This window comes from Rhinatrema bivittatum, chromosome 3 (assembly GCF_901001135.1).
Source record: "Rhinatrema bivittatum chromosome 3, aRhiBiv1.1, whole genome shotgun sequence".
In the NCBI taxonomy this organism is placed as follows: Eukaryota; Metazoa; Chordata; class Amphibia; order Gymnophiona; family Rhinatrematidae; genus Rhinatrema; species Rhinatrema bivittatum.
In genome coordinates this window covers 173,353,145-173,365,767 of record NC_042617.1, presented here as the reverse complement: position 1 = coordinate 173,365,767, position 12,623 = coordinate 173,353,145, and the positions used below count along the sequence as shown (strand labels likewise).

General features: G+C 40.7%; 1 protein-coding gene across 1 annotated transcript in view; it reads right to left on the bottom strand.

The window, feature by feature from the left end:
* The window catches only part of SMYD3 (SET and MYND domain containing 3), a 1,539,893-nt gene that overhangs the window by 1,235,950 nt on the left and 291,320 nt on the right, over positions 1-12,623 (bottom strand). The window contains exon 5 of the mRNA XM_029593951.1: positions 2,201-2,337. Within this exon, the coding sequence (XP_029449811.1) occupies positions 2,201-2,337 (137 nt within the window). The remainder of the gene's footprint in view (positions 1-2,200; positions 2,338-12,623) is intronic.

The window sequence follows — 12,623 nt, the reverse complement described above, 5'->3', positions numbered from 1 at the left end:
TGCTGGTTCCTCTCGTGTAATTCTTTTCTTTAGAAATCTCCGTTTTCAACTTGATTGTATTCACGTGGTCTGACCCCAACAAGCGGCCCCTGTTTCACATGCATTTGCTTCCTCAGGGGGACTGCAACCACTGAGAAAACCAAAAGTAGATTTTAATTTTAATTTTAAACCCTAACTCTCCGGCACACTCACCATATGTATCCATTATCCACACTCACCATATGTATCTATTAAAATTAAAATCCACGTTTGGTTTTCTCAGTGGTTGCAGTCCCCCTGAGGAAGCAAACGCATGTGAAACAGGGGCCGCTTGTTGGGGTCAGACCACGTGAATACAATCAAGTTGAAAACGGAGATTTCTAAAGAAAAGAATTACACGAGAGGAACCAGCATTAAAGAAAATATAGATGTATTATGCATTTAAATATACATAGATTGTAAGTGGACAAGTCCACAGGGAATTAGCTATATGCTGCATGTATGTATATTATAACAATCATATAGATTCATTGTGAATATACATGCTGGCCTTATGTTGTACTCTGAATTTTAAGGTTGTGAATGAGTGTGAGGTGTGAGTATGGTTTTATGCTTTATGGACACATTCCTGAAACATTGAAATTATGATAATAAAATTGTACACTTTTCTCTTATTTAGGTTATGTGCTACCATTTTATTTCCTCCATCCACACCCCTGTTGTGTTTTTCTTCACCATTTACCTTATTGCTTCTGTATTGCCCCTTTTCTACTGGCAAACCTTACCTGTATTGTGGGCATTCTTTCATGTCATCGTTCGCATGATTAGTTAATTTTACTTGGAGAAGCAGAATCAAGCTTTCAAATTTAATTTCTTTAGCAGTCGGTATTGTCCTTTGTGCTCTCCTGCTCTCCCGCTACACTCCTGCCGAGAAAATCTCTCCCAATCCTTCAGCTTCAGTCTTTAACAACAGGTAAATAGCTCAAGCTTGCACACTTAGCACTGCATTAGCATTTTCTACCTGCACTTTCATCTTCATTGCAGTGCCCCTACTAAATTATGCAGTTATACTTCTACCACCTCATTAAATCTTTTTTTATTATTATTCCTTTCTACCAAAACCTTCCTCCGTTTACTCCTGTCCCAACTTCATTACTACAATCCCCTTTAAAGTCTCCTCCCTCCCCCACTTCATCTGTCAATACAGACTGGTAGACATGGAATCACCTTTCCAATCTTCATACTTTGACCATTTTAGGCATCTTTACTGATTCACCATTTCATTCTGTGTTAAAGTTAAACTTCCCACGTTTTACTTCAAAGTCACACAAAATTGCCCTAACTTTTTATCTCATGTATCATAATGAACACCTGTTTTTTAAATATCAAAAGGTTTTTCCCCATTGCCAAAAAAGGTGTTTCCAGAAATGAACTATTTCAGATGAGAAATGGATGTAATCTATGTATAAAACCATAAGTCAGCAAGGGTGAAATGCAGTCCATTAGGTATATAATATTATAATACAGTGCTAAACACGCCCTGCTGTGTAGTTTTGGATTTCCCTCTTTGTGACTTCCCTCTGCTGCTCAGGAACAACGACGCTAATAATGCCAGGAAGAAAAAGAGCATCACTTCTCAGGTCCTCACATTGCTCTTTTATCATCTCTTTGTATATGCAATGCCCCAGTGATCTTGCCAATTACTGGCAGAGCGCTCTTCTTCAACCAGATGTTACATCCCATTATGTGAGAAACTATAATTGCACCCCATGACCGAACAACTTCCGTGCAAAGCCTATTGGAGAAACTTCCTGTATACCAAGATTCATGTGCACAAAGCAAAACCAAGGACAACTAAAAAAATGCTATTTTCTCTTTAATTTTGAAGTTATTTGCTGAAAGAATACCTATTATAGCAAATGGTATACTTCTGTCTGGGCATAATCAGCTTTGCCAACTCTTTTGCTGGTTATATGACAATTTCTGTTTAAAACAAGGCATTAAATTTCTCAAAGCAGCAAGTATTTGCAAAGAAATACCATCTTAAGAGTAGGAGTTTAACAAACAAGCTATGCTGACATGGAATCAAATTTATTGGTAAAACTGACACCAAAGAGCAAAATGATAATATTTCTCCAGAAGGCTTCCTATCATCAGATAATCAACACAGCAGGACAAGCAAAATTTATGAAGTAATCATGAATCTGGGTTTGACACTTACTTTGGCGAAGTATTCAAGAATGTTTGAGCCAGGTGGCAGCTGAGAAAAATCCTGAATTTCCTCTTTCAAGTAAAGCTGCAGCACCACTGCAAGGTTCCCAAGTCCCTCTCTCACCTCCTCAGTTAGTTCTTTGATATCTGCAAAAAAGAATGAAAATTCATTCTTCTGCCAACATCTTTGAGATCAAAGACAGCTACACAAGTTCAGCCCCAAATTTAATTTTGACAGGGAAAGAAAACATATCACTTTGAATTGATAACAGATACGTATCACCACAAGAAAGGTTATCGGGTTCCTACTGCTAAATTATGTCAGCACTACAGCAAATAAAAGACCAAACACTTCAAGATAAAACATAAAATATGAAAAATCCCCAACTCATTAACAGTAGTATAGTAGTTTTGCTACAAAAATAATTTTTGGTCCATTTATTTAAAACTGCCTGGTCTTAAACAGTACTTCTGAGTCAACTATCTCCTATATGCGAGTCGATATTAAGGACCTGAAAAAACCCACTCATTTGTTTGTCAGTGCTGAGTGTGTTTACAGGGCTGAAGAGAATGATGCAAGTTCTTCTCCTGGAATCACCTAATTGCAGAAAGGAAAAAAAGTATTTCTATCAGTAGATGATGTAGGAGAAGAAGAGCGGCACATCCCACAGCCAGAAGACTCTCTCTCTCCCCCCTCATCTCTCATATCTATTCTCTTCCCTCCATGGTAACTCACCTCTTCCTGCATCTCCTCACAGCTTTCTACCCACTCCCTGCTTCCTATCAGTCTCTCAGACCCCCCAGAGCAGAAGGAACCCATTCCCACTGCTTCTGCCGCCACTCTCAGCTCTACTACTTTGAAACTATTTCATCAACATTTTCTGCTAAGCAACATGAGTACAGTTCAGTATGTGACTTTCAAAGCTGTAGCCACAGGTCACAGTAGCTCATACCAGAGCTACTATGGGTTCCTCTCAAGGGTGAGGTGGGATGGGGTTAGGAAGTTGTAGGGGGAGAGATGGAAGTTAGTAGGGAAAGAAGAGAAGCTGCTAGGGAAGATAATTTGAGGAGTGGTTTTATTTCCTGACTGGTAAGCCTTTCTTATATTTTTAGTTAATTACTACATTTCTGAAAGACACTTGTGCCAAGAAAAGTGACATCATGGGAATCCTATTAAGATGAGAATAGTGAAACAAAGCTGAAGAGCCTCGGATAGTCTACACATGTCTTTAGCATTCCATATCCATTTTTAAAGAAGTATTTACTAACTTTAAACTAAAATTGAGAGCTTCTTCCATATTAGAAATAATGTATGGTTAATTCTAAAAACATATTTTCCATAATATTTTTTTTCTTAAAATAATTGTGCGTTATAAATGGCTTGCACATTTTGTATACAAGGACTCTACATATCCCTGAAACCAGCCTTTTTTAAGATGACAACACTAGCATAACACTAATTTCTTACTGGTCTTTCCACAAGTGCTCTAGCTGAAAAACAAGTCGAAAAAGGTAAATAGTAGGAAATTAAATAAGTTATCAAAGTCATAAATAGAAAACCAAGACAGAAAATGATAAAACCAACTAAAAATATAATACAGTACAATTTTAATTTAAAATACCAAGAAGAATTTTGTTGTTAAATTGTTTTCCTTAATTCTCTTCCCTCTGATAGACCTGTTCAATAGTTCTCTGGAAATGAGAATAGTGCCACAAGATTTGAGAAGAGCAATTGTGGTCCTGCTTCACAATGGTGGTAGCAAGGAGGAGACTGTAAAATATAGGCCAGTTTAACTTACCTCAGTGGTGGGAAATTCAATGGAGTCTCTGCTGAAATACAGGAGTGAACTATCTACAATCTGAGAGGTTGCCTGACCTGACCCAAGGTAACATGGTTTCACCAGAGGAAGGTCCTGTCAAACAAATCTGACTGATGTTTTTGATTGGATGACTAGAGAATTAGATCAAAGAAGAACACTTGATATGGTTTTCTTGGATTTTAGTATAGCTTTTGATATAGTCCCATATTGGAGGCTCATAAATAAACAAGAAGCCTAGGAAAGAATTACAAAATTGGTTGACTGACAGGAAGAGAGTGTGTACTGGTAAACGTAACCTAATCTGAAGAGAGAACAGTATTACGTGGAACCCCTGAAGAATCTGTTTTGAGACCCAGTTCTGTTCAATGTCTTTGTGAGTGACATTACAAGGCGTTAGAGGGAAAAGTTTGTCTTTTTGTGGATGATATTAAGATCTACAACTGAGTGGACACACCTAAAGGAGTAGAGAGAATGAAAAACGATTTAAGAAAGCCTGAAGAGTGGTTGAACACTGGGCAGCTAGATTCAATCCCAAGAAGTACAGAGTCATGCACTTGGGGTACAATAATCCAAACTGAACCATATGTGATAGGGAGTGAAATACTTATGTGCACAAACCATGAAGGGGACCATGGTGTGTGATAGTCTGTCTAGAGATCTGAAGGCATCAAAGCAATGTAAAAAGGTGCTGGCTAAAGACAGAGGGATGGCTGGGCTGCATAGAGAGAGGAATAACCAGCAGGAAAAAAAAAGGTGATAATGCCCTTGACAGGACTTTGGTGAGGCTTCACCTGGAGTAACGTGTTTAGTCCTGGAGACTGTATCTCCAAAAGGATAGAGACAGGATTGGAGGCAGTCTAGAGAAGGGCAACCAAAATGGTTTGGGCTTTGTATTGAAAAACCTATGAGGAGAGGCTGAAGGATCTAAATATGTATACTCTGGAGGAAAGGAGGTACAGGGGAGATATGATACAGACCCTTCAGATACCTGAAAGGTTTTAAAGATGCACATCAACTCTTTTCCATTGGAAAGAAAATTGTATATCTAGGGTCACAATATGAAACTCCAAGGGAGATGGCTGAGAACATACATCAGAAAATATTTCTTCACAGAGAAGATGGCAGATGCCTGGAATGCTCTCCAAGATGAGATGGTAAAGATGAGAATGATCATGAAATTCAAAACAACATGGGATAAGCACTGCAGATCCCTAAAGGCTAGAGGATGGAAATGAAGAAAAAAGTTATCTATATTAACTTTAGGTGCAACATTTCAGATTGTCGGTAACCTGCACAGAGCAACAGTTACTACCCTTAACATAAGACTTGGGGGTGACTAGCATAGAGGAGGGGTGACCAGCCCACACAATTGATTCCACAAATTAATGGTTAAATTGTGGCATAGAAAAATTATTTAGCATTTGCTGCCAAATTATCATTTTTTGCTTTGACGCAACTGAAACCATTATTCTCCGCTTCGATAGTGGGGGAATTGGATTCAGATGGCAACCAACACTGGACTTCGAATTTTTATGGTTCAGGGTACTGCTACACACACATTTGGGATAAAGCATTATGTAGCATAGGACTGCTTTCTACAGCCAAGTCCCAAAACCTATGCATGTTCAAGCAGCATTATCTGAATTATCAAAATGTCTGGCTACCCCATAAAAATGATGCTAGCAGAGACGCAAGAAGGGGCAGAACCAAGATGGATGCGTGAGAGGGCGCGCTACTCTGCACTGCTCCGATGCTCCCTCAAGATTTTCTTCTAATAATTTTTTCCCTCTTTTTCAATGCCACAAAAGAGGAAGGGGAAAGTTAGGGTTTTTCCATCTGAACCCTGCTTTCCCGCAGACCAGCGATTTATTCATGAGTATGCAATCCCCACTTTGGAATCGAGGGCCTTGTACCCCACTGGTGAGGCAGAGAGAGGAGCTCTTCTCTCACCTGAGGAGATATCATTAAGTCCTCCAGATCCTCGACCGCTGCTGTTGGCCTCTCCCTCAAGCACCACCGACAGTGCTAGGGCACTGAGACATGATCCTTTGGGGGTGCCTTGGTCAGATGGAGTTATCTGCGCTTTGCTTGATCGGGTGCTGACTTCCTCTCCTGTCCAGCAGTTTGGAGACCCCACGTCGGGAGGTGTGGGTGCCGGAGTTGCCTCCCCAGTTACATTGGAGGGGAGTGTTTGTGCTGCAGAAATTGGAGAGAGGGGTGTTCAGCTTCCCCTGGAGATTTTGAAACCGGCAGTGGTCACTAGAGTCCCTTTGGGACTTAATAGCAGGTATGTCCTCTTCCTTCAATTAACAAACATGGTGATTGGAAACTGTTTCACAAAAACTGGATTTAGTTGGACAGGATCACCAGCAAATTCTTCAAGATCATTCCACTACTATTCAGGCACTGGGGAATGATGTTAAAAACTTACAGGCCTCTAATACTGTAATCATTCGGGAGCGTATGTCTTCCCTGAAAAGGGTGGAAACCATGGAAATTTTTCTGCGACATTTGAACTTCTGCTTATTAAATTTCCCTAAGGTTCTTGGTGAACTACCTTTGATTACCTTGAAAAGATATATGGCTGAAGCCTTAAAGATTTCTTCTGATGTAATTCCGGCTGTAAAGAAGATCGTGTCTTTTCCACAGAGGCAAAGTTCATTACAGTCTAATCATGAGGGAAACATTTCTAATTTGATGGAATACCTAGAAAACGCTGATAGAATTCCTTTGCTGGTGTCCTTTTTCTCTGTGCAAGACTTAAGTATAGTTATGAGAAGTTACTTTAAGAACTTAAATGTTTCCTTCATGGGTGGTATAGTTCGGGTATATCCCAACCTTGCTAGGGTTACTCAGCAACGTCAAAAAGTCTTTTTAAACATGTGTCCTGAGGTTCTTTCATTAGGCACAAGTTTCTACTTGCTTTATCCCTATAAATGTATAATTAAGTTGCGGGATAATACCCTATTTTTTTCAGTCCAGAGCAGCTGCGGGAGTTTTTGAATGTGAGAGCTTCAGTCCCTGCTGTTAATTACCGGAAATAGTATCTGTGGATCTTGTTGTAATTTGTGGGGTGTCTCACGCTGCATTTGATGTCTTTTGCTAATATATTACTTTTGTTCTCCTCGTTTACTTCCCCTCCCCCCCCCCCCTCCATTTTCCTCTATGATGGACGAGAGATTGATATGTTGTCTCTTTTTTTGTAATTTATTTCACAATGGATAGTATTTCCTTAATTTGTACTCTCTAATACTTCTACAAAGTATCACTTTGTTTTATAATTTGTAAAGCTTAATAAAGATAAAATAAAAAAAAAATTATGCTAGCAGTAATTTTGTTATGGGTTTGATAGTTGCTTGGTTTTGATTGTCATTATTACTACCCTTAACATAAGGCTTGGGAAAATCTGCACTGGTGGCAGTTACTAGATAGAGGGCTTGGGGGTGGTCTGCATGGAGGCGGCAGTTGCCGCCATATTCAGCTTGCTGGGCAGAGTGGATGGACCATTTGGTCTTCTTCTGTGTCTGTTACTATGTCTCCTGAGCTGATTTGATTCAGTACATAACTGGATAAACAATCATGTAAATAACTTGATCTCTAGCCATTCAATGTCTTGAAGGATAGGGTTCATACTTTAAATTGTATCTAGAAAAGAAGGCCAGAGTTATTGCTTTAAATTGAATCCAGAAAATCAGGAGTCTTTGCTAAGAAAGAAGAGTTGCTTACCTGTAAAAGGTGTTTTCCAAGGACAGTAGGTTGTCAGTCCTCACAAGCAGGTGACATCATCAGATGGAGCCAGGCATAGAGGTTTGTTTGGCAATGGCAAAGCCAACTACAGGCTTATTGATGTCAGTCTAAACAAATGGCTGGGTAGACTAAGACAGAGCTTCCCAAACTGTGGATTGTGACTCCAAATGGGGTCAGAAACACCTGAAACAGTGGCACTCTTCAGGCTCCAGCATTAGCAGTGGAAATGAGCACTGGGTCTGTGAGCCAGCACATAGACATAGTCCCTGCAGCAGCCCCACCCTCATATGAGTTTCTGTGGTAGCAGGAAGCCTGCATGAGGCAGAATCAGTCATGTTGTAGGATTTGTGAGCTGGCACTGGCTTGGAGGCTCCCTGTTAACTTTTATTACTAATGCAACAGCTGCTTGTAGATCACTATTGAGCTCAGAACCAGCTATGATGGGAGGTGAGGGCTGAGTGAGCATGAGCTACTGGAGATTGCCACTGCTTCTTCTCCTCACCCATCATTGAATATACCTAAGAGATCAATGCTGCCCCCGTCAGCCTCCCCTCTTTTCCCACCCATTGTCATCCACCATTGGACTGGGGCCCAAAGGAAAATGGTGTATTGAACCTGGCCAGGAAATGTTTGTTTGCAGGGAGGAGTCAGATGCAGGAGGAATTTGCGGTTTGGATCAGCTGGCAGAGAGTTTCAAAAGGGGGGGTCATCTGGAGAGGATGTGGGGGAAGATGACTGGCTGTGGAGGGTGAAAGAGAGGATTGACAGATGACTAGAGTTGGACATGAGCAGGAATCATCTAGGTAGATGTGGAAGAAGAGTTGGAGGACAGGAGGTGATGATGGGAGGGATGGGATGGGGGATGGGGTGAAAGGGAAGAGGTGACAGATGATTCATTGGGGGATTATAAGAAAGACTTGGGGTGAGGGAGAGATCAGCTGAGGGGATGAAAAAGGGGTTGAATATGGTGAGAGTACAGCCTGGGAGGTGAGGAGCTGGGGGATGGGGTGAAAGGGAAGAGGTGACAGATGATTCATTGGGGGATTATAAGAAAGACTTGGGGTGAGGGAGAGATCAGCTGAGGGGATGAAAAAGGATTGAATATGGTGAGAGTACAGCCTGGGAGGTGAGGAGCTGGGGGATGTAAGAAGGGATCAGTTTGAGGAGAGGAAATTAAGAAGAGGTCCTCTGTAAGGGATAGAGGATTGGCTGAAGATGGTGCATGTTGAGGGAGGGAACTACCTAGAACGCAAGGAAGTGAGAGTGGAATGATTGATGGAAGGGGACCAACCCCCTATTTTGTTTTGGTCATCACCTGGAGTCATATGAATTTTTAAGTGCTAAAAAGGGGTCACATTGGCTGAACATTTGGGAAGCCCTGTTCTAATGTATCCAGTCCACTCCAGATATAAAATTAAAGCTCTCTAACAATACAAACTTTTCACCACTTGTTCACCTTTGTAGACATGTGGCCTCGGAAAAAATATTGAAAAGACGACTGGTCCGGGTAAGGTGAAAATCTGATATCAGGCAGAACTTAAGATGTGTATGCAGAACCTGGGACAGTGTATGGTGATCAAGTCTCTAGGATCTGTAGCTCGCTGACTCTGGGTGCTGAAATATGACCTTCCAGGCCAGGCACTTTAGCTCATAGGAGTCCCGCAGTTCAAAAGGAACTTTAATTAGCTGGATCAATACCACGCTGAAATCATATGACACAGCAGGAGGCTTAATAGGAGACTTCATTTGAAAAGGCTGTACAAAAAGATTTACCTTCTGCATTGTGGTGGTAAGCAACAATTGCACCAAGATGAACCCTTTCAGAGTTTGTTTTTAAACCAGACTCAAAAAGCTATAGAAGGTAATCAAACAGTTTTTGTGTAGAATAGAAGAAAGAACCTAGAGCCAATGGTTTATGTAAAACCTAAGCCTTCCTCCAACAGGAAGTTTCTCCAGCATGGCTACTGGTATCCCATCTAAGATCTTGCCGACACAGTAAAAACCTTGTCCCAGGTTTTGGCTGGAATGCAGACTGTGCCTTCTGCTATCTTGGGTGAGAGCAAGGACCCTGCTTGCTGGTGGAAATGAAGGGGTAGTAGAAAGTGCCTCTTCTGATGATAGAAATATGTTCCACTCAAGAACTTCCCGGCTGAGGAGTGTGGTTGTGGAGAAGCACTAGAGAGAGTCAGAAGCATCATACAGTGGTCTTTATCTGAGTCACCGATTCCTTGACTATCTCCAAACAGATTATCCCCATTGCATGTCAATGGACCTATGCTGTACGTCTTGTCATAGGTCTGAGTCCTGCAGCTAGGTGAGTCCGCAGGCACCAATAGCCACTGAAGAGACTTTGGATATCAGTCCAAAAACATTAAAAGTTAAACAGACCGTATGTTTTCTGTACTCCATGTTTTTAAAGGAGTTTAGTTAGCTTAGATTTTTTAATTGCCTTTCTAAATATGAAATCAAAGCAATTTACAATAAAATATTAGAAATAACACAATAAAAATACATATAAAAATAAACCAAAAATATCAAAATAAAATAGAAATAAAATTAAGATATTACATTGCTATGTATTAACATTTCATAATATAAATAAAAATTATTAAAAACAGTCATTACAATAATGCAGGTCTAGGCTATAGACATATAAAGATGCCTATGATGATTAAATGAAGGTGCATATATTAAATAAAAACAAAATTACAAGGCTCATAAAAATATACATAAGGACTTTGTCACACAAAATAAAAGCAATGTACTCATGACCATTATCTAAGGATATACACACTTCATGTAATAATATAAAAACGACAGCCCAAATAGATTCCATTGGTAAGAAGTATCAATAGGAATTCTTAATACAAAAGCAACATTATGAAATCCCTAAAAAACAAAGTTATTGGAATGATTTAGAAAAAAAATGGTCTAAGCACTTCTTGACATCTTTCAGAATGTTTTGCATGTACAGGCACATGAACAGCTGATAGGAGGCTATACAGGCATTAGGCATAGCCCCCTGATAAACCTTCCTTCCAAGATTGTCAAGGATATGAGAATCCCTCCCCAAGGGCACCAAGGAATGGGTTCTAGAACTCTTGGTCTTCTTGAGGTCAGATTTGACTACCACCAACTGGTGTGGTAGCTATTGCTTTTTGAATCCAGGAATCTTTTAGACATGATATATCATGCCTATCTTATTAACAGAAGGCGCAGAGCAGGGGTCGCCCACATTTTCATCTTGGATTCCTGAAGAATCTCATGGACAGGCATTGCCTCAATATCCTTGGGTGGGTCTGTGACCTGGAGGATGTCAAGCATCTTGGCCTTGTAACCAAAATGGAATCACATCTGCCATTCTCTTCACCAAGTTGGTGAAGGAAGGGTCCTCTGGAAGACACTCTTCTTTCCTAAAAAGAGTGTCTTCCAGAGGAAGTGTAGAGGTATCAAACAGGAGACCTGCTGACTCTTCCTAACCATAGAGTTCCTCATAGTCATAACCATACCCCAGGAATAATCAGAGTTTGAGGAGTACATTGAGGGTGTGGATCAGGATATCTTTTGACTAGCACCCAAGGACTCTGAAAGGACAGCACTTGTCTGTTATGGCCTAGACTCTGATGCAATGGTTCCAAATGCTAGTTCCCCTCTAGAAACCAGCACCAGGGCCCTACAGCTGGATGCTTCCTCAAGAAGGGGCTGGATATCAGTCTGCATCAACATCAGTTTCTTCAATGCCAGTGCACCAGTGCTCTGCATCTCATGCTCCAGGGCCTCCTGGATTTTTCTGTCTAGCTCCTCCATGAAAATTGTCACTGCCAACATAGATTGAGAAGATGAGGCCACATCTTTCTCGGATAGATGAAGTAAAGAAGTGGCTGAAAGACTTCATCCAGTGCACATCATCAGAACTCCACTGATTAAGAGGAACTTTGCTTTTTCTTTGAGTGAGAGAAGGTAGACAAATATCTACTTCCTTGGTCCTTCCTTGTGCTCAATGTTGAAGGGATTGATGCCTCCTAGATGATGCATGGCAGCAGTCAATGAAGCCCCTGGATCCCTTGATATTGATGCCTCCAAAGATGATTCATTGGGCTTAAGTCTCCCAAAGAGCTTCTCTACGAGCTTCAACCAGGAAGAATGCCCTCTAGGGGTCAGTCTCACACAGGAAGATGTTGTGGTCAGCCCTTCAGACAAAGCACATACCTATCATGGAAATCCGTGATAGAAACAATGCATTTGCACAGAGAGCACTTGTCAAAGCCACATTCTTCTCCTGAGGCATTGGGCAAAAGAATCAACAAGGTGAACTCAAACTAGATAAGACAAAAACCCAACCAAAGCCATTCTGATGCACATACAGCCAACCTAAAAAAAAAATGAAACTTACAACCTGTTCAAAAAATCTATGTAAGGAAACTAGAGAGTGACAAAACACCCACAAGGCCCCACAAAGAAAGCTCCTGCAGCTCAAAAGAAAATGTTTCTGCCACAGCAGCTAAGAAGATATGAACCATGACCTGCAGCATCTATGGTAAAGACAAGACTGAGGGGTCCTGCAAAACAGGTTATGTGGGGCAAGAATGTACATGCCTAGTGAGGCATACTCAAAGTTTCTAGAAGCTTTGAAGACAAATCTCCATGCTGAGCTCCATCTGAGGATGCCACTCACATGTGAAGACTGCCATCCTGCTTGTCCAGAGAAGAGTATATCAGAAAAGAGAGAAATTATCAATGTTATTTGGATTTGGCATAGACTTTTTTTGTATTAAATTGGATGATTATTGCTAGGGATGTGAATCGTTTTTTGACGATTTAAAAAAATCATCAGATATTTTTTAAATCATCAAAAATCGTTAAGAG